At 49.5% G+C, this 21,474-nt stretch overlaps 1 protein-coding gene across 3 annotated transcripts; it reads right to left on the bottom strand.

Moving 5' to 3' along the window:
- Nucleotides 1-1,406: 1,406 nt before the first annotated feature.
- NCF4 (neutrophil cytosolic factor 4) lies at nucleotides 1,407-19,869 on the bottom strand. 3 transcript variants are annotated; one of them, XM_007062641.4, is made up of 10 exons: nucleotides 19,643-19,869; nucleotides 16,336-16,420; nucleotides 14,827-14,980; nucleotides 14,438-14,508; nucleotides 13,724-13,851; nucleotides 12,679-12,736; nucleotides 9,095-9,193; nucleotides 6,886-7,016; nucleotides 6,710-6,775; nucleotides 1,407-3,928 (listed from the first exon to the last, which is right to left on the bottom strand). In XM_007062641.4, exons 1-10 carry the CDS (start codon nucleotides 19,672-19,674, stop codon nucleotides 3,694-3,696), a joined length of 1,059 nt encoding a protein of 352 aa, XP_007062703.1. In that variant the 5' UTR covers nucleotides 19,675-19,869; the 3' UTR covers nucleotides 1,407-3,693. The 3 variants fall into 3 exon arrangements, 2 of the variants coding, with proteins under 2 accessions (XP_007062703.1, XP_037736752.1); XM_037880824.2 differs by having other exon boundaries at nucleotides 1,413-3,928; nucleotides 6,689-6,775; nucleotides 19,643-19,853; XR_005222695.2 differs by having other exon boundaries at nucleotides 3,862-3,928; nucleotides 6,307-6,775; nucleotides 19,643-19,853.
- Between the last annotated feature and the right edge of the window lie 1,605 nt (nucleotides 19,870-21,474).

Below are 21,474 nucleotides of genomic sequence, written 5' to 3'. Positions count from 1 at the left end.
GAAAAGTGAATTCATTGCTCTTGAAAGGAAGGGACTGACAGCACTGCCTCAGGCTGACCAAAGTGGAGATAGGTGCCATCCAAGCATTCCCAGCCCAACTCATTCCTCACTTTCTAATCCAGTCCCAGGCCTTGAATGAATAGAGAAGGCCAGATGTACCAGTCTGTGCTGTGGTTTTGTTATGTGTCTATGTAGGCATTAGAATGAGACCACAAAAACACCATGTATTAACTCAGCCCATGTACCCAGATGCCTGGATGGGTATCAACTTGTTGCGCCCCCGAGCTGCCCTGTTTTCTTTATCCCAGATAATCTCTGTGAGCCTGATCATAGTGCCCAATGAGGTCAATGGGAGTCTTTCCACTGAGTTCCATGTGTTTTGTATGAGGCCCAATTAGTGATGCAAACAGATCTCTTCAGGAGCACGGAAACATGTCATCTTGGCACAGCAACAAACCAGTGCCAGGCCAATGGGCCCAAATCGTCCATTCTTTGAAACCCCCAAGAATCCTAGCACTAACTTTGGGTGGTTGCGCCTCTCCGCCTTGCTCCTCAGAGCTGTTCATATTGTCATTGTTACTTGTATTGTGGTAGCACCTAAAGGGCGCCCCACTGGCCTCGGCGCTGTACATACACATACGGTACCTTGCTACTTGGCTGGAGATGGCGCGCTGCATGCTGAGACCTGTGCACTCCGTGCTGAAGCAGGAGGAACCGCAATAGGAGATCTCTGTAAACTGCACTTTGGCCTCCCTTTTTAGTCAGTGAGTAATTATTTTTCCGCCACACCATGTACCCTGGAACCTCAGAACCTGTAATGGTTAATTATTGAGGGTGGGAGATAATCCTCCCATAGTTACCACTGATTACATTTTAACCTCTTCTACTTTCAAACCCCTGGCATTCCTCTGCAGTCAGCTCATTCTGACCTAATCCCAAGGACAGATAGTGGGGAGACAGCCCTAATTCATACCCAGAATCAGTTCACATCTGCGGGCAAAATAATCAATTGGGGTTGGAGCTGGGGCAGCTGGGGAAAGAGAGAGTCCCTCTCTTTTGTGATGTTGCCCTCTGGTGTTATCTGGACCGGTGATCTGCTAGGTCACCCCAATCCTTGACTCTGGGAGCCAGCTTTACCCTGCTCTGCTGTGAGAACCCCCACTCCTGGGCTGTTCCCGCACAGCCTCTGGCATGTAAGGTGCTCCTTGGATTGTGCAACCGAATGACACTAGCCAATATCTCTGGTCCCAGACACAACCCTAGGAACCTCCGTCTCGTAGTGTCCAGTTATGCCCGCTGGATGCTGCAAGCTTATATGAGATTGTCAATTTAACAAAGAAATTGATACGTACCAGGCTTGTCATCCCAAGGGGAGTCTCTTATGCTTCAAACCAAACACACTGCTTCAGGTAGAATAAACAAACAGATTTATTAACTACAAGGATAGATTTTAAGTGATTATAAGTCAAAACACAATAAATCGGATTTGGTCAAATGAAATAAAAGCAAAACGCATTCTAAGCTGATCTTAACACTTTCAATGCCCTTCCAAACTTAGATGCTTCTCACCACAGGCTGGCTGGTTGACCTTCAGCCAGGCTCTCTCCTTTGAGCAGCATTTCAGTCGCTTGGTGGTCATGTCTGTAGATGGAGGTGGAAAAGAGAGGAAGAGCATGGCAAATGTCTCTCCTTTTTATCATGTTCTTTCTTCCCTCTTGGCTTTGCCCTCCTGCCTATCCCCCACCCTTCAGAGTCAGGTGAGCATTACCTCATTGCAATCCCAAACTGACCAAAGAAAGGGGGGTGACTCACTCAAGAGTCCAACAGATCCTTTGTTGTTGCCTAGGCCAGTGTCCTTTGTTCCTGTGAGGCTGGGCTGGGTTTGTCCCATACATGCCCTGATAAGGTGTGAACTGCCCCTCTGCTCTTGGAGAGCTTTTGCCTTGGCTTGCTTTAAGCCATGAGGACACAGTTACAGCCTCATAACTATATACATGAAATTACAACCTATCACATTACTATAACATTACCATAACAACGATTACTATAACATTACTATAACAACAATGCTCAGTACACCATGAGCCTTCCAAAGACACCCGACATGACAAACTTTGCATTAGATACCACACAATCATATTATAAGGATGAACATGGGGGTGTAAGGTGTTCCCATGAGGTACAGAACGTCACACTCTCCCCTTGCAAACTGTGGCAAGTAGATGATCTGTGTAGGGCCAGCAGGAAGGAACAAACACTAGAAGCCCCTGGGTTCCCTGAGGAGCTGTGTCAGACAGGACAGTCATGAGCAGATCCTAAACCACCAGTGCACCCCCAGCCAGTGGACAGTGTTACTGTGTGATGCCCCCTCGCCAGCCACAGTTCATCTCCTCCCTTCTGAGGGATTCACTCCCATTTGGAAAAAAGAAAAGCAGTACTTGTGGCACCTTAGAGACTAACCAATTTATTTGAGCGTAAGCTTTCATGAGCTACAGCTCACTTCATCGGATGCATACCGTGGAAAATACAGAAGATGTTTTTATACACACAGACCATGAAAAAATGGGTGTTTATCACTACAAAAGGTTTTCTCTCTCCCCACCCCACTCTCCTGCTGGTAATAGAGAAAACCTTTTGTAGTGATAAACACCCATTTTTTCATGGTCTGTATGTATAAAAACATCTTCTATATTTTCCACGGTATGCATCCGATGAAGTGAGCTGTAGCTCACGAAAGCTTACGCTCAAATAAATTGGTTAGTCTCTAAGGTGCACAAGTACTCCTTTTCTTTTTGCGAATACAGACTAACACGGCTGTTACTCTGATTCCCATTTGGATTTACTATCTGTGGAGTGGACCTAGACATCAGAGAACAGGGGAAGGGATAGCTCAGGGGTTTGAGCATTGGCCTGCTAAACCCAGGGTTGTGAGTTCAATCCTTGAGGGGGCCATTTAGGGATATGGGGCAAAAATTGGGGATTGGTCCTGCTTTGAGCAGGGGGTTGGACTAGATGACCTCCTGAGGACCCTTCCAACCCTGATATTCTATGAACACGGACCCTGAGATGCTGGCAGCTTCATGCCCACAGAGAGATGTTGCTATGGGAGATGGGGCTTAGACAAGCAGGAACAGCTTGTCATAAAAGCCCCTGAAATTATCCTCCTCACTGTAGGGCGACCCAGCAGCATGGCAAATCCCAGGGGCCATTTGGGGTCCCCCAGCATCCTTCCCATTCTCTTTTGTGGTGTTCTGTCATCACTCAGTGCTAAAGGCGCTAGACAGAACTCTGCTTTATTCCATGACCAGTTCCAGTCGGCCCCAGATTTCAAGCTGGGGCGCTCAGCCCTTAAAGGCATAATCCACAATAGCACATCTTCTCTTCCCAGCCAAAACAACACTTCAAACCCAACACGGACACACAATTACAATTATTTACAGCCAGCTTACTAACTACATTTACTAACAATGTCCACTGAGTCTTTGAGGTGCCTGGGCTTGCAGGGCTCCCCTGACACCTCAGCACTTCTGCTCTCAGGCGCCAGTAGGTCCACTTGTTCTGATTGTTCCATGTCCCGGGGTACCAGTATCTAACCTGTTGTGATTGTTGCCTGTCTCAAGCCTAGTTAAAAGAAGCAGTCGGTACAGTGGATGGAGGGGTGCAGCCACCTGTTGAAACAGCTCCCTGTGGCAGTCACCGTCCTTTCATATCTAGTGCCTGACTGGTGTCTCCTCCTGGGCTGGTGTTGTAGACACTGAGGTCATCTTGGTGGGTGATGTGCAACTTCCAAGGGAAAAAATGCTTCTCAGAGGGCCGTCTCCTGCTCTGAGACACCATGAGTTCGACATCCTGGTCAGAGACCAGACGGATCAGGTCACCCTCAGAGTCCCGGTAATTCAGAACAATGTCATCACGGTCAAACTCTCTCCTAGGAGAGGAAAAATGGATTAAACCCTAGGGTTCAAACAATGCCAGGAAGATACTGCATGTTAGTGTACAAGAGACAGCAGCCCTCTAAGAAGAACTCTAAAGAACGGCAGCACACCCAGCTTTCTGAAGATATTTAACCCTTCCCAAGCCAATGAATGGGAGGTGTCAGATCAGCTGTCCCCATACCGTGCTGTGTATTAACACTATACAGATATGAAGCTGAGGCCGGGGTCTCTTTGCCCTTCACTCGAACACTGGCCTCTGCGGGTACATCTGCACTAGGCCAATACTTATTGAAAATGGTTGCCAGCAATGCATCTCACTAAGGCAGGGCCGGGCAAACTTTTTGGCCCAAGGACCACATCTGGGTATGGAAATTGTATGGTGGGCCATGAATGCTCACAAAATTAGGGGTTGGGGTGTGGGAGTGGGTGAGGTCTCCGGCTGGGGGGTGCGGGTTCTGGGGTGGGGGATGAGGGGTTGGGAGTGCAGTAGTGTGCTCTGGGCTGGGACCGAGGGGTTCAGAGGGCAGGAGGGGGATCAGGGCAGGGGCAGGGGGTTGGGGCATAGGAGGGGATTAGGGGTGCAGGGTCTGGGTGGCACTTACCTCAAGCAGCTCCCAGAAGCAGCGGCATGTCCTCCCTCCAGCTCCTATGCACAGGCGTGGCCAGGTGGCTCTGCATGCTGCCCCGTCCACAGGTGCTACCCCTGCCCCTGGAGCTCCCATTGGCCGCAATTGCTGGCCAATGGGAGCTGAGGGGGTAGTGTGCGGTGCCCACTGGTTGCCCCTACGCGTAGGAGGTAGAGGGGGCACATGCCACTGCTTCTGGAAGCCGCACGGAGCCCTGGCATGCGCGGAGCGGGGCAAGCCCCCAACCCCACTCCCCGGCTGGTGCAGGGCAAGCCCTGGACCCTGCTCCCCAGCTGGAGCTCTGAAATGTCTGAAGGGCCGAATGAGGCCTCTGGGCCGTAATTTACCCACCTCTGCACTAGGGACACACTATAGAGTTTGGCTGCTAGTAGACAACCAGTGTTTCAAACACCATTACAGAAACCCAGCTAGACTGCCAGGGATAGGTGAATTTGCAACTGGAGCAGTTAGGAGGCAGGAGTAGTATTGCCTAGTGAGTATATCTGTAATTCCACTGTCATTCAAAATGAAGTTATACTGCTTCTTCTACTATCCCTTTCAGAGGTTGGGCAAACATGGGGGATGCTACTCCAGCAACTCCCAGATGAGTGGCCCAACAAAAAACTGCTCTACAATAAGTAAAATAGTTTATTGGTTTAATATTTGTTTGCAGTGTTGTTGTAGCCACGTTCCTCCCAAGATATGAGAGAGACGAGGTGGGTGAGATAATATCTTATTTTGGACCAACTTCTGTTGGTGAGAGAGACGAGCTTTCAAGCCACGCAGAGTTCTTTCTCGGGTCTCTTGGTCTACTGGTTTAATAGTGTATTAAAACTATATAAAATTGGTAAATTCATAAAAAACCCCTTTCCCCCTTGTTTGTTTCCTTTACAAGAGTGGAAGGAAACTGGCCCCCATGTTTGATTTTTAATACTCCAAGTTTTAAAACTATAGTGAAATTCTATTGCCTATTGCCGTGTGTCCAGCTTGTTATTTGTGGGATTGTCCATCACAACAAACCAGGTGATGGATGGCTCAGTGGCTTGCAGGCCTGCTAAAACCAGGTTGGAGAGAACAAGGCGAGCCAAGACCAAAGGGAGGTGTTAACAGAGTGCAGAGGTCACTGATCAATAGTGTTGTCAAGTCTCTCAATTTTATTGCAAGTTTTTCTTAAAGCCCCAGCTCCTGGAGTCATTTGATTACATGGGTATCTCAGACCTCATGCTTGAGAAAATAATTTGAAAATGTGACCTTTTCAAACGCCAAAAAGGTAAATTTAAAAAAAAAACCTCCAACATTTATAATTAAAGTCTCAGGAGTCTCAAGCCAATCTCATGATCTTGAGGGCCTGGACTCATTATTTCTATAAGCTTAGGGCTGGCAAGCTTAGGGCTGAGTGGGGAAAAGCATTGGTGGGCTGAGATGGGAGAACCAGCCATGTCTATGTGACTGCAATGCCTGTGAGTTCCAGCCACACTGGACTTGCAACAGTGGGCAGGGGTGTTGGGGTAGACTGTGTTTGTTCGGTACTTAGCCCAATGGGGTCCTGGTCTATAACTAGGGTTCTAGGCACTACGACAATACCACTCATAAATAACAGGGTGGGCAAAGACATTATCAAGACTTGCTCAGAGGAGGTGCACACTCAATGATGCTGGCATCACTTGTAAAAATAAAGAGCACTTTTGTGTGTGGACACAACATAGTATGTGCAGTGCCGACGTCTCCATGGGTGGTGGCAATACCTTTTCTCTCCTGTGTAGATGACTGTCTAGGGTGGCTGGACACTGGTCTCCCACATCCCAAGGGTGTCAGACAAGAGGAGTGAGGCTGGGAGTGCGTCCTAGAGTCCAACAGCTAGAAGCAATGACTAGACTCTGCCCAGGCCCACTTGGCTTGGAAGCACATGGGACCCAGTCATTGGGTCCATTCACAACAGACTAGGGACCACACAGACTGGTCCTGGGCCAGGTTGTGACAACTGCCAACTCTCCAGGTTAATAGGGAGGAGTAGGTCAGGCCCAGAACACCGGGGTGGCTGGACAGACCCTAACACAGCCAGGAGCGGAGGGAGGAACTCAGGAAATATGCCTGGGAGTGACTCTCTGCATCCAATAGTGCCTGCACCTCCATCTGCCGGTGCTGTACCTCATTAATGCCATGAGGTGCTTGAACAATGGGGTGCTGCTCAGGTCCTCTTCCACTGATATGTCCCTAGAAGAGGGAAAAGATATCGTCATCTCACATGATCAGAGCAGTTCCCTGACGGGGCTGCAGGAGCGCGGGCATCTCTCCAGCATCACCTGAAAGCATCGTCTCCTTACCTGATGCTGCTGACAGTGTCATCCTGGTAATAGCAGCGCAGCCAATTGATAGTGCCCTCCTCCGGGGGTAAGTCTTGAATGATCTTCACAAAAGCACATGGGAAGATTCCAGTGGCCTCGTGGACGGTTCCCTGGGACAAGTGGAAAGAAGAGAATGACAAAGAGGGCACTATTTTGGCTACAAGTGGTCTGCTGTGGAAATGTGAGTCATTTCCATGGAGATGACTGCCAGAACTCCCCAGATATGGTCATGTAAGAACAGCCATACTGGGTCATACTAATGGCCCATCTCGCCCAGTATCCTGTCTCTGACAGTGTCCAGTGACAGATGCTTCAGAGGACATGAAGAGAACAGGGTAATTATTGAGAGAGCCATCCTCTGTCATCCACTGTCAGCTTATGGCAGTCAGAGGTTTAGGGACACTCAGAGCAGGGGATTGCATCCCTGACCATCTTGGCTAATAGCCCTTGACGGTTCCTATCCTCCATGAACTTATCTAGTTCTTTTCTGAACCTAGTTGTACTTTTGGCCTTCACCACATGCCCTCGCAGTGAGTTCCACAGGTTGACTGTGCGTTGTGTGAAGAAGTACTTCCTTTTGTTTGTTTTAAACCTGCTGCCTATTCATTTCATTGGATGACCCCCAATTCTTTCATTCTGTGAAGGGGTAACTAACACTTTCCTTTGCACTTTCTCCATACCTTTCATGATTTTATAGGCCTCAGCCATACCACACCTTAGACATCTCTTTAGTCTAATCTGTCTTCATTTCTGTTGCCCTTCTCTGTATCTTTTCCGATTCTGATACATCTTTTTTTGAGATGGGTTAACCAGAACTGCCTAGAATATTCCAGGTGTGGGCGTACCATGGATTTATATAGTGTCATTGTGATATTTTCTGTCTTATTATCTATCTCGTTCCTAACGGTTCCCAACATTCTGTAGCTTTTTTTGACTGCTGCTGCACACTGAGCAGCTATTTTCAAAGAACTATAAATAATTACTCTATTTCTTGAGTGGTAACAGCTAATTTATCTTAAATTATAAATTATATCTTAAATTATCTTTATCTTTATCTATCTTATCTTTATCTAATTTATCTTATCATTTTTGCATGTATCGTTGGGATTATAGTTTCCAATGTGCCTTGCTTTGCATTTATCAACACTGAATTTCATCTACTAACTTGTCACCCAGTCATCAAGTTTTGTGAAATCCTTTTGTAACTTCACAGTCAGCTTTGGACTTCAGTATCTTGAGTAGTTTTGTATCATCTGCAAACTTTGCCACCTCACTGTTTTACCCATTTTTCCAAATCATTTATGAATATGTTGAACAGCACTGGTTCCAGTAGAGATCCTTGGGGGGCCCGGATATTTACCTCTCTCCACTGGGAAAGCTGACCATTTATTCCTATCCTTTGTTTCCTATCTTTTTACCAGTTATTGATCCATGAGAGGACTTTCCCTCATTATCCTATGGCTGTTTAATTTGCTCAAGAGCCTTTGATATAGTACCTTGTCCAAGGCTTTCTGAAAGTCCAAGTACACTATATCAACATAATGAGATGACTGCAGTGGAAGTGACCTGATGTCGTACCTGTAACAGGAATATTGGATTGGGTGGTTGGCTACAGAAGGACTGGGGCAGTGTATGATATACAGACATCAGATACTTCCCCATGAAGGCTGTCCTCTTATAGAAAGCAGAGATACCATATCAGCAGACATCCAGCATGGTCCTGCAGCCCGTTCTCATTACCTCCTCATAGTGCCCAAGCCCCCGCAAAACAGGGCGGTGCAGGTAGGGCTGGAGGGTAGTGTGTCACAAGTAACGCAAACACAAGCAATCACATCTGAACAGGAGTTTCCTTCTCTTTTCTGTGGCCTGTGTGTGTTCTACTCACTCTACATACTCTAGAGTGCACTACAGGCAAAGAGAGTACAAGCGAAACACAAGCACCAAAGGAGAGGAAACCTAAAATCCAAACAGAGCCTAGAAAGGAAGGACCCTGGAATATGGAGATAGAGGCTTAGTCCCAGATCCTCAAAATTATTTAGACTACTAATTTCCATTGAAATCACTGGAAGTCAGGAGTCTAAAAACCTTTGAGGATCTGGGCCTTATGGACTATTCTCTCATGGACTAATGTCAGCTGTACACTGACAGCTCAGAAACTCTAGCACAGCCCCAGTAACCTCAGTCTTACCTCTAGCCAATCTTTGTTGATCCTGCTGAGTAGATAGATTAACTCTCCCTTCTTGAAGTTCAGCTCCAGTGTACTGGTTCCAAGAAAGTCAAACAGTGCCTGGGGGAAATAATCACCATTTCAATGATAAATTCAGAGTTAGGGAACTCTGCTTTCCTGCTTTCCCTGTCTGGCACACTCACAGGAAAAGGTTGTTTTCCTGTAACTCACATTCTTGGGAGTATATTGCCTAACAGATCCCTGCTATTGAGATGCAAACTGCGAGCTGGAGCGCTCAGGAAAGCAGGGAGAGTTGGAGCAACATGCACTTCCCATCACAGATCCAAATGTTTGTGCATGGTCATATAGAGAACTGGAGCCCCAAGCCCCTCAGATCCTTTCTGCTATTCAGAATAACAAATAAAGACTGAGATCTCAGAAGATGGTGGTTCTCATAATGGAGGACAGACACCCAATCCCCTCTCGCTAGTGACTAATATAAATAGCTCTTTAAACAGGCTTTCATAAACCACATAAACTATAGTAACTATTAATTTAAAAAAGGGTACAGATGCAATGGAGAATGATTGATCCAAGAGCTGCTGTCTTCAGCTGTTGAAAAGGATCTCAAAGCAACTGAGCCCATAGTTTCTAATAGCCTTACACTGAACATTCAGATCTGCCAGAGGGCAAAACCATGGCCCAAACAATTTCTGCTTTTGAGACCATTCCAAGCTGCTAGTGCCCAGGGATGGAAATGTGCATCCCCAGAGCAGGGCAGTTCAAAGGCAAAGTCTCGCTGGAATCCCTCTGTTCCAGAATACATTCTGGGTAAACCTTTCCATGGCATTTCCCCTTGGCTGCAGCCCCCTTTCCTTTGCGTTGTCCCCTTACTAAAACTCAGTGGGGGTGTTTGGTTGGCTAGCTCCCAGTACCAAAAGAAAGGGTAAGGGTCCATGGGAAATCAGAACCCTGAGACTGACAGGCCTCAGGAACAATGGGAAGAGGTCAGCTCTAGGTCAGCCTGATTGACAGGGCGGGCAGGCTAATCAGGGAGTCAGGAAGCCAAGAGGCCCTGCAGGCCAGACTTGGAGGGGGATCGTAACCGCGACGGGTCGGGCGAGGCTGAGAAGGGTCCTGCCACCTAGAGCCTGAGAGCTTGTGGCCACCGCCAGAGCAAGTGTCCAACCCACAGCATCCCTGCAGCACAGCCAGGACCTGGGACGTGTGAGGAACAGACTGAACTTCCCTTACATTCCAGAGACGCTGGTTGTGTCGTCCCCGTGCCACAGAGCGGGGTGACGCGTTTTCCTTTAACCTTTCCCATTTCTTCTTTTTTTTTTTAATTGACTGCTGCTTAATAAATTGTATGTGCTTTGAACTGTATGTAATGATCAGTGGATCAGGGAAGCATACAGTGCAGAGAGAGCACCCCAGAGATGGGACACCCTAGCCCCTGCCCTAAGTGACCATGACAAGATTGGGGGTCGAGCCCCCCAGGAATCCTGGGCCCAGCCTTGTGGGGGTTACAAGGACTTTGCCACTCAGGAGAGTGGAAGGGGAGCCCTTCAGGTCAGGCAGGCCTCTGGGTAAAGGAAGTGGGAGCGAGGACTCAGATCCTTTCACTAGCCCATTTCACTAGAGTAGTATATAAGCCAGGAAAGTTCCACACAATAGCAGGACCATTCCCCCATTTACATAATATGCAGGGCCTCTTGACTGGGGGCGTCTCCCTGTGCTGGGCCCGCTGCCCAGGGTCCCCCCTCACTCTCTCCAGCTGCTCAGTGTACTTGGCTCTGGACTGATCCAGCTCCAGCTGCAGCTCCAGCTCCACTCTGCCTCCAGCTCCCTGGGCTGCTTCTCTGGCCCCTCTGGCTCTGGTTACTGCAGCTCTGCTCCCAGCACAGGTCTGCTCTGTGGCCTCTTCTGTGACTCTGCTCCCAGCACTGACCTGCTTCCTGGGCTGCTTCTCTGGCCCCTCTGGATCTGGCACAGCTCTGCTCCCCAGCTCAGCTTGCACCCCTGCTTTCTCCTTAGCTCGGCCCCACTCTGTCTGACCCAGGCAATTCCAGCTCACATGGAGGATGGGACCCCCCTGGCCTCCTGACTCGCTGATTAGCCTCCCTGCCCTGTCAATCAGGCTGAGGTGGAGCATTGGCCTCTCCCCATTGTTCCTGGGGACTGTCAGTCTCAGGGTCCTGATTTCCCATTGACCCTTCCCCTTTGTACTGGGAGCTAGCCAACCCAAACACCCCCACTGAGTTTTAGTTAGGGGACAAGAGTCCCCTTACGTTTGTCTTAGAGAAGCAAGAGCACACCAACATATTCCACCCTGCGGCCCCAAAAAAGGAGCTTAGTGTCTCTCTTAAGAAGGGCCTCCCACACCGGCTTCACAGTGCAAGTGTCTTGTGTCTTGACAGAGGGAAATAACCACTCCAACTCAGGAAAACTCTGAGCCAACTCTGCTTGCTCAAACAGGAAAGAGGCTTGCAGCCGCATGCCCTGAAAAGCCCCCACTTCCTGTTAGTGACAGAAAGGAATGCAGTCAACCTTACAAATACCCAAGGGGAGCTGGGGCTGAGGAAGGAGTGTCAACTCGTCTTTCCCAAAGCCAGGAAAGATTATTTTTAAAGCAGCTGGAAATATCCAAATCGCCATCAAATGGCAGATTCAAAATCTTGTATCAAACAAGCTTTCTATTCACTTAAAGGGGAAGGGGGTGGGGTCAGGAACTTGCCCTTTCCTTTGTTCTTCTCCTTCTTTTCCCTTTGCTCTTCCTATTTTCCATGTATCTTCCTGGATTTTGAGTGTATCTTTCCCAATGCCCAACTTTTCCCTTGGACTATTAGTTCTGTAAGTGTTCCCCCTTTTACAAGGTTTCAGTTTATTGAAACGTTCTCTTTTCCCCCAAACCCCTTTCTCCCCATGAAATCTCTTGTCTGATTCAGCCTTGTCCCATCTACTTTTACCTTCCGTGTTTTATCTCTCTCTCTCCTTTCCCCCACTCTTTCACGTTCTCTCCCCACCCCTTTCCATTTGTAAGAGTTTCCCCTTCCCAGCTTAGGTCTTGAGGCTGGAACAGGAGTGTTGGTTTTCCTTGCTCTTCCAGTCCTGGTGACGAGAATGCTGCAGGCCCTGATTCAAAGCATTTAAGCACGTGCTTATCTTACAGAAAGCAATGGGACTTAAGTACATACTTCCAGCTAAGCATGTGCTTAAGTCCTTTGCTGAATCGGAGCCTGAGACTGAGTCTGTGGGTGACGCCCCCTAAATGCAGAAAAGTTGGCACTGAGTTCTCTATGTTCTGTCATTTCTGAGATTCAGCTCATATTGATCCTCCAATAAGACCCTCCTGTTATTCAGCAGAGGGGGGGATTCAGTCTATATATATCTTCAGTCCTCTGCTTCACCGCACACTAGTCTCTCCTACCCTTCCCCTCTCCTGCACTGAAGTGAGAGGAATTTCCTATCTATGCTTATTCCGTTTTCCCTCCTCCCCCAACACATGAAGCTCTCCCAAGAATGGCACAGATGTAATAAGAGAGATCCCTGAGTGGAAAAGCAGTTTTGTTTACAACCTGCTACATGCTGCACAGGGTACCCACCTCAGCCCGCGGAGCTGCCATGCGGTCAAAACCGGGCGCCTGGGGCACAATGCTTTTGCTGCAGAGGAAGGAGACAACGGGAAGGTAAACACCCCTTTCTAGCGGTAAGAAAAGCAGCTGAATAGCACAGTCTTTGCTTCCTCACCATCTAGGAGGCAGGTGATCCAAGTCACAAGTCACTTTACAAAGCGCCAGAGTATCTGGGCACGACATGCGAGTCGAGCAAATAGACACGGACACGACTACATTAATCCCAGTGTTCTCAGCTCTCGTGTGTCGCAGCAGCAAACCCTGCCTGGCAAAGCCCTCTGCTGAGCACAGACGGGAATTCCAACAGTGTACTCAGAATCTTAGACCTCCCTTACCCACCCCGCTCTGGAGGAATCCCTCCCTCCCACTGCGCTGAGCAGGGAAGTGAGACTTGCCCTGGGGGGCTAGTTAGTTCCCTTGGAAAAATCTCAGCCTTAAGGATTGTGTTAATTCAATCCAGGCCTTCACACACACATGCTGCTGGGTTGGGAGGGGAATTCATTCTCCTTTGCTCTACACAGCACAGCTCTCCTGTGGGATCCCAGTGCTGCTCTGGAGGATAGGCCCCTGCTCAGGTGAGGCATGGGGACCAGTTGAGTCTCCACATTCATTTAAGATCTGATCCAACTGCTGTTGAAATCAATGGCAAAACTCCCATTGACTTCAGCAGTGCAGGATCAAGTCCCCAATCCTGGCCTGCCCACACCACACACAGCTCCCTACAGAGATCACCGGAACAGAGTCACTAGTGCAATGAGTGGGGCACCATTTTAAAACAGTGCCAATGGCCTTTCAGCATTTCCCTGGCCTTAAACAGAATGCAGCCTGAATACTGGAGGGTTAGCTACTGAGGGTGGGAACAGTCCAGTTTACATGGCACAGACAAGCAGTAGAGTAGGATTTGACTGACTTATTTGGGGGACACATTGGGACTCCCCAATTTCCCTCTCCTCGAGGGGCGCTGGACACCCTCCCTTCGAGCAAGCACCCAGGAGGAAACACATCAGAGGCTTACACTCGGCGAGTGCGTGGGCGAAGCCGCCGCAGCCCCTGTGGCACCTGCTCAAGGTCAAACTCCGACTGGTAGAAAAACAGTCGTAGGTGTTCATCCATCAGCACCCAGCTGGGCAGGCAGAGCAGCTTCTGTGTCAGAGGAGACAAGGGAGCAGAATAACACCAGTGAGAGAGATCCGCTTTGTATGTTATCTGGGTAATGGAAACACCTCTCCAACCTACAGACACACAAAGGAGGTGCATCACTGTCAGAAATCCCCCTGCTAAGTGGGACAGGGTTGAGCAGCTGCTGGTTTTGCCTCTATTCACTGCTAGCCTTGGCCAACGTGTTGCCGGTGTGCCTGATCTACTCCAGGGACGTTCACCCTCTTCCTGTCATCCTCCCACCCCAGAATCACAGCAATCCCTGTGGGGAGAAGGCAGAGCTGGGCAGTGGCAGGCTCCCATCACTGCCTATCAGCCCATCCACTGCTGCAGGCCCCAGTCAGCCACTCATTTAATACAGGGCCCATAATCAACCTGCACACGAAGGAGTTCTCTCCCCAGTGTTATGGTGACTCGGGGAAGTAGGGTGTCTCAGGGTGAGCACCATAAAGAGAGCCAGGTACCCCCTGCTGGGATGGACATAGCTATCCAAGATGATTTCAAATAGGACCTATCCAAAGCATTGACTCTGTATACCCACAACAACCTCTATTCTAACTTGAAGCTTTACCTTCATGTAAATATTGAGGATAGGGATCCGGCTCTCTGCAATCTCCTTTTTCGCGCCAACATAAACCTTTCCTGGAAAGCACAAAACCAACAAACCATAAGAGTTACCAAAAAGAAAATGGGAAGGAAGCAATATGACAGTAGCATCTGGGACAAGAAATACAGGCAAAAGAATTTCCAGCTTTCCACATCAGTGACCCCTGCTGGAGGAAATCCCCCAGCCACTACACCTGCACTGATCTCTACAACCACCATTGCTGGGAACTGGTTCTCACAGCCAGGACTCCGGCACCCTTCCCTGCAATGAGCTCCACTAGGAGAAGCTAAGATTGGAATAACTACCAAGGATGTCTGCAAGCAGGCACAGGGCTGCATTCGACAACAGCCTACCTGGCAACACGGGGAGGGTGAAGGCAAAGGTGTTGCTTTTGTTCTCTGCCCCATATCTCTCCTCTAGCTTGTTATGCAGGGCGTAGAACTGGCGGTAGCGGCGGAAGATCAAGTATCTGCCACCTCCTTTTGTCTTCACCTCAATGACAAACACCTGAAGGGGAAGAGGGAGTGAGGGTCACATGCATACCTAATAAGATCTACAGAGTGCAAGTGAGGCACAGAGCGGATGGATATAGCCAGCCGTCCACTGTCTGGGCTGTTTTTTCAGGAGGCTGCAGTAGAAGGTAAGCCTTCTGTTAAGAACCTGGCATTTTAGGTGCTATAAAATAATAACCACACCAACTGATTTTGCTTGTGTCCCCAAGTTTCCTATGGATCAAGCCACTGTGATTGTTTACTACCACACCATCAAGCGAACAGCAAACCTGGGAGGATCTGAGGCATTAGATAATGCTAACAATAATACTTTACTCTCATATAACACCTTCCATCAGAGGGCAGGACACCACTTTATGATTGCCATTTGACAGATGGGGAAGTTAATGCCCCCAAGAGATTAAAGATAATATTTTAAAGCTTGGGTGCCTTGGACATCTTAAATCCACATTTAGGCCCCTAATTTAAGGTCCTGGTTTTCAGAGGTGCTGAGCACTCATAACTCTCGCTGATTTCAAGCACACAAGTTTGAACATTCTGGCCTAGGAGTCTTGTCCATGGTCACGCAGCAAGTCAGTGGCAGAGTCAGAAACAGTGCCCAGATTTCCTGACTCTGGGTCCCCTGCTCTAACCACCAGACAGTACTCCCGTTGATTTCCCAAACAGATTGGTCTGCTGTGATTAATGGACGGCCTGATTCCCAAGCATTGAACCCTGTGCCACTTGGCACCCAGACACTCCAAGGAGACTTAAGCAGATAGTAGCCAAGACTTATTGCAGCCGAGTCTAAACCCTGCAGACCCTCAGTGGGAGATCAGTGGTCAATGCCTCTGGCAAGAGGAGTCTACCCAGCAGAGGGCACACTGAGCAGACCTCATCCAGAGCTCACTCTTTGCACATCTCACGCCCCTCTTTCCTCCTTCCCTCCCATTCTCCTCCCTGGTGCTCCAGTGATTCACTGTCCTGATCTGACATCCTCTTCTGTGGAGGAGGGAGCTTCCTAATTTGCACGTGCCAAGATGGGCTATTCCTTGTCAGACTCTCTATCCCCCTATCCCCATTGAATCTACTAAACAAGGCTATGGAAAGACTTAGGAAACAGGCAGTGCCAAAGAGCCCATCACTGTCAAGCCACACCCACAGCTACTTGGATTGTCAGGGTGCACCTGTGACAGACACCTCCCCATTCCAGGGGAAGGCAGGCCTCACCCAACAACACGGAGACCGGAAGGCTGTATACACAGCAGGCCATGCCTATCGGCATCAGGCCAGGCACGTTGCATCCTATTTCCCTGACCCAGTGCTGAGCCAGTCACGCCTGTGAGCACATGGAGACAGTCTCTCTCTTACATAGTAACTGGTGAAGCCGCTCTTCTCTTGGGCATCTGCAATGTTAGCGGAGACAGGCACCTCATTTGGAAGCTGGTCAAAGTCACTGAAAGGCAAGAGAAGAAAGAGCTAGGTTACTACAGCTGGTCTTGGCCTTTGGCACAAGCAAACTAATGGCTCCATGTAAGCTCTGCAACTCCTGGGCTGGTCCTATCTCCTTCTGTCAAGGTTCCTTCCCCACTCTGAACTCTAGGGTTCAGATGTGGAGACCTGCATGAAAGACCCCCCGCCCAAGCTTATTTCTACCAGTTTAGGTTAAAACTTCCCCAAGGCACAAAGTCTTTGCCCTTGGATTAGGTAAAACGCTGCCACCACCAAGTATTTTAGACAAAGAACAGGGAAAGGACCACTTGGAGTCCTATTCCCCCAAAATATTCCCCCAAGCCCTACACCCCCTTTCCTGGGGAAGGCTTGATAAAAATATCCTCACCAACTGGTACAAGTGAACACAGACCCAAACCCTTGGATATTAAGAACAATGAAAAATCAATCAGGTTCTTAAAAGAAGAATTTTATTTAAAGAAAAGGTAAAAGAATCACCTCTGTAAAATCAGGATGGTAAATACTTTACAGGGTAATCAGATTCAAAACATAGAGAATCCCTCCAGGCAAAACCTTAAGTTACAAAAAGACACAAAAACAGGAATATGCATTCCCTCCAGCACAGCGAATTTTACAAACCATTAAACAAAGAAAACCTAATGTATTTTCTAGCTAGATTACTTATTAACTTTACAGAAGTTGGAGAACTTTCATCCTTGATCTGTTCCTGGCAAAGGTATCACACAGACAGACAAAAATCCTTTGTCCCCCCTCCAGATTTGAAAGTATCTTGTCCCCTCATTGGTCATTTTGGGTCAGGTGCCAGCGAAGTTACCTTAGCTTCTTAACCCTTTACAGGTGAATGGGTTTTGCCTCTGGCCAGGAGGGATTTTATAGCACTGTATACAGAAAGGTGGTTACCCTTCCCTTTATATTTATGATACCCTCGCAGGCAGTAGAGCCAGGGGGGGAAGGCAACATCTTGCTGCCAGGCACCAGACAGCAACAGAAGCAAGAAGAAGGCAATTCATGCCCGGATTTCTCTCTTTCTAGAAGCCTGGGGCCCCACAAACTGCAAGGATGACTGTATAGACCTCCAGTGTCTGATTTTCAGGAGCATTGAATACATACAACTCCAACTGAAATCAGTGAGAGCTGTGGGTATGCAGTGAGTCTGAAAATCTGCCCCCATGCTCTAAGGTCCAGCCACACCAGCAGGGCTACCCACCGAAGGGTCTGAGTTAGCATGCTTTTGCTGGCAGACAACGAGGCACGTTCTTGACCATCCTACAGTGTATAGAAAACTTGGTGTAAGGGCACTGTTGGCCCCTTTCTGAAATGTAGTGGGGGTTTTGGTTGGCCCTCTCCCAGGACCAAAAGAGAGTGGAACGGCTGAAGAAGAATCAAGACCCTGAGACTGACAGCCCTCAGGGCCAATGGGGAGAGGACAATGCTCCAGGTCAGCCTGTTTGATGAGGCAGGCAGGGCAATGAGGGAGTCAGGAGCATGGGGTCCCGTCCTTCTCAGTGTGAGCTGGAACTGCCTGTCCAGAAGGGCAGAGCTAAGGAGAGAGCAGCAGCCAGAGCCAGAGAGGGGCTAGAGGAGCAGCCTGGGGAGCTGAGCTGGAGGCAGAACAGCAGCAGTGCTGGAGCTGGAGTTGGAGCAGACCAGACCAGAGCTAGGTGCAGTGAGCAGCTGGGGAGAGTGAGGGGGACCCTGGGCAGCGGACCCAGCACAGAGAGACGCCCCCAGCCAAGAGGCCCTGCAGGCTAGACTTGGAGGGGGATCATAACCCCAATGGGGCAGAGGCGAACGGTTCTGCTGGGAAGGGTTCTGCTGCCTAGAGCCTGATGACGTGTGGCCACGGCCAGAGCAAGTGTCTGACCCGCAGCATCCCTGCCGCACAGCCAGGGCCTGAGAAGGAGGCCTGGGACATGTGAGGAACAGACTGTGAACTGCCCTGACATTCCAGAGACGCTGGTTGTGACGTCCCCGTGCCACAGAGCGGGGTGACGCGTTTTCCTTTAACCTTTCCCATTTCTTATTTTTTAAAAATTGATTGTTTAATAAATTGTATTTGCTTTGAACTATATGCAATAGTCAGTGGGTCAGGGAAGCATCCAGAGTGGAAAGAGCACCCCAGAGTGGGGACACCTTAGCCCCTGCCCTAAGTGACCACAACAAGGTTGGGGGTCGAGCCCCCCAGGAATCCTGGGCCCAGCCTCGTCGGGGTTATGAGGACTCTGCCACACAGGACAGTGGAACGGGAGCCCTCGAGGTCAGGCAGGTCTCTGGGTAAAGGGAGTGGGGACTCAGATCCTTCTGCTACCCAAGTCCACTGGAGTACTGTATAAGCCAGGAAAGTTCCTCACAATAGCGGGACCATTCCCCCGCTTACATTAGGATAATAATTGTAGACCAGTCTGCCTTGGCCTAAGGTGAGCATGGGCAGCTATCTCACTTTTGTCTGCATACACAATAAAGAGTAATGGGCTCACAGGTCTGACCAGACCATTTTCACCTTCTTTTCAGGCCCTTCTCTGCCCAACCCCCTTGATAAAAACAGAGAGGTGCACATTCATTTGCCTCAGTCACATGCCACCATGTGAGAGCTCTCTCTGTGTTAATCCTGAAGTAAAAGTGCTGGAGAAGAAAGTGGAGGAGCAGTGGGAATGGGGAAAAGGTGGTTTCCAGTTCTAGCAATGGAATATTTTCCCACTCAGCAAAGAGTATGGAAGGGGGATCAATTCTCCCCTCCACCATCAGACCCCAGAACAAGGGGCCTCTGACGGTGGAGAGTCCACCCAGAAGGGCATTGTAGTGTCGGAAGTTGCCCACAATCTCTTGCTCTGCTGGAGTTAGTCAGCACAACTCCAAACTCGGGAGGCGCCACCACTTGCTGTTAGAGCGGCCACGGGATGTGACCCTGCTGTCATAGCCAGCCTTTGCTGTGGAGCCCCAGCTGCAGTTTAAAGTTACCCTCCCCTGGTGGAACTACGGGAAGGACAAAGAGGCAAATACCTGCTGCCCTCCCTGGATGGGGAGCCTTCCATGGGGCCCCTGATAGCACTAGGGGGGCTATTCCTATTTAAAAACTGAGGGCTCCCACACACACAAAGGAAGCCCAATGTTTTGGTGGCTGCAGCCACACCCAGGCAGTGTCTCTTCACAGACAAAGCAAAAGGGAAGGAGCAGAGTGGTAACACAGTGTTTCTGTGGAACTCACCTCTTGTCTCGCAGCTGACGGGGAAGAGACATCCTTTCAGCTCCTTGGTGTCCAGGTGAGCCCCAGAAAGGACCAGCCCTTTCTTTCTTCTAGTGGACTGGGAGCAAACAGGACCCCACCCCTCTAGCTCTGTTAGTCTGGATGTACTGGGAACCCTCTGCAAGGCCTCAGGGATCTTACTCTGAATACATCAGTGTTAGCCTGTCATTACCCGCTCCCACCAGATTGAGGAAGTGCTACCGAAAGAGAGCCCATAAGCCAGGCAGCTTTGTGATTGCAGCATGTATGTCGAAACTGCCTCCCACCATGTTAGGGAAGTGAAAGGCAGACTGTCAAATGGGACCGATGAGCCTGACTCATTACTGCCAGTCACCACACAGAAACTCCGGCTCCTGTGCAAAGGGACTGCCACAAGCTACCAGGCTGGTAGCATTTTACACTCTCTTTGCACTGGTGTCCCTGCCTGCAGAGTGCAGAGCAGTGGAGAATCAGGCCCAATAAAAACACCAGGGCAAGGCTGACTGGCATTGTGCAGAAATCTGAATCTCAGGGACTGGCAAAAAGTAGTCCATCTCCCCACCCCCCACTTGCCTCTCTGGATAATGACACGTGCCACCCAGAGAACAGAGCTGGGCCTCGGTTTTGTGAGGCTCTATGTGAAATAACCCATGAGAGGCCTGTCCAGCTCCCTTCCCTCTGATGTCCAAACTCCCACACATCCCTGTATCCACAGCCCCCCTCCTCCCTGCCAGTGACTCCCCCAGGCTGTAGCAAATCCTTCACCTCTGAATGAAGCTCTGTGGCTCCTTGGGGACTCTCCCTTATATGGCCAGGAGATGGAGCCAAAGTGCAGCTTTCCAAGCAGGGGTAGGAAGAGCTGTTATGAAATTCACCCCCTGCCACTGCCCTTGGGCGCCAGACTCAAAGGGGATCACGGACAGGGAACCAGCCGGGATGATGGGTTGGTGGGAGTGAGAAGTAGGACCCCTGAAAGGGCAGGGATTAATGCAGCTGCATAGGCCTAAAGCAGCAATTGCTGCTGAGATTCCTAGCCACAAGGACTCCTGTCACCCAAAGAGGACCCTGCCTGCCCTACCACTCTGCACACGAGGTAATGACACGCCACCTGCAGCAGGTGGGTTGGCAAAGCCTTAATGAGGAAAAGAGAAGGAAGAAAGTGTCATTTGCTAATGCTCCAGCAGTGTTGCAGCATATCCTGGCCCTTCTCTGATCGAATAGCTTCCTCACACAGCCTCTCTGCCTCCCCATGCACCTTCCTTTGTTTCAGTCCTTGCCTCTCCTCTCCTTCCAAATTCAGTACAAATTTGGCTCATTTTAATCCTCGTAGGGCCAACTGACAGAAAGTTTGTGGCTTGCACGGACCGAGCCAGCATGCTCCAGAGTGGAAACCTGCTTACAACTGTTACAGTCAAGCTTGAATCTGCCTTGCAAAGAGAACTCTGTCCCTCCCCTGGATGCAGTTCCCAGAGATGAATGGGAAGCATCATTACAAGGAGTCTGAGCTGGACTGTGTTGTATTTTAGCTAGAAGAACCTGATGGCTGCTGATCTCTGGGGATTGCAAAGAGAGACCCCCAGGTTCTTTGCTGGGTTGTCCCTGCAATCCCCTCCCCTGTGCAGCGTGCATGAGCAGAGTACAATAGCTACAGGGAAGAGAAGGTCCATAAGTATCCCTCTGGACCTTCATGCTCTGCCATTTGCTCTGTTTTCTCTGCAAGCCCTGCTGCATGTGCAGTGCTCATGTAACCTGAGGAGGCAGACACAGCATTCCCTTCCCTTTCCCTGGGGTGCCTGTTAATGGAGCTTCCTAAC

Source organism: Chelonia mydas, chromosome 1, assembly GCF_015237465.2.
Source record: "Chelonia mydas isolate rCheMyd1 chromosome 1, rCheMyd1.pri.v2, whole genome shotgun sequence".
Classification (NCBI taxonomy): Eukaryota; Metazoa; Chordata; order Testudines; family Cheloniidae; genus Chelonia; species Chelonia mydas.
The sequence above is the reverse complement of the archived record's forward strand: the minus strand, read 5'-3'. Positions and strand labels throughout refer to the sequence as shown.

Excerpts from the sequence above, each read along its gene's own strand:
- NCF4 (XM_037880824.2), bottom strand. The coding sequence starts at position 19,674 with ATGTCTCTTCCCCGTCAGCTGCGAGACAAGAG. Across the intron at positions 14,981-16,335 it reads GCGGCTTCACCAGTTACTAT|GTGTTTGTCATTGAGGTGAA; the intron begins GTAAGAGAGAGA and ends CTTCCCCTTCAG. Across the intron at positions 6,776-6,885 it reads GACACTGTCAGCAGCATCAG|GGACATATCAGTGGAAGAGG; the intron begins GTAAGGAGACGA and ends TCCCTCTTCTAG.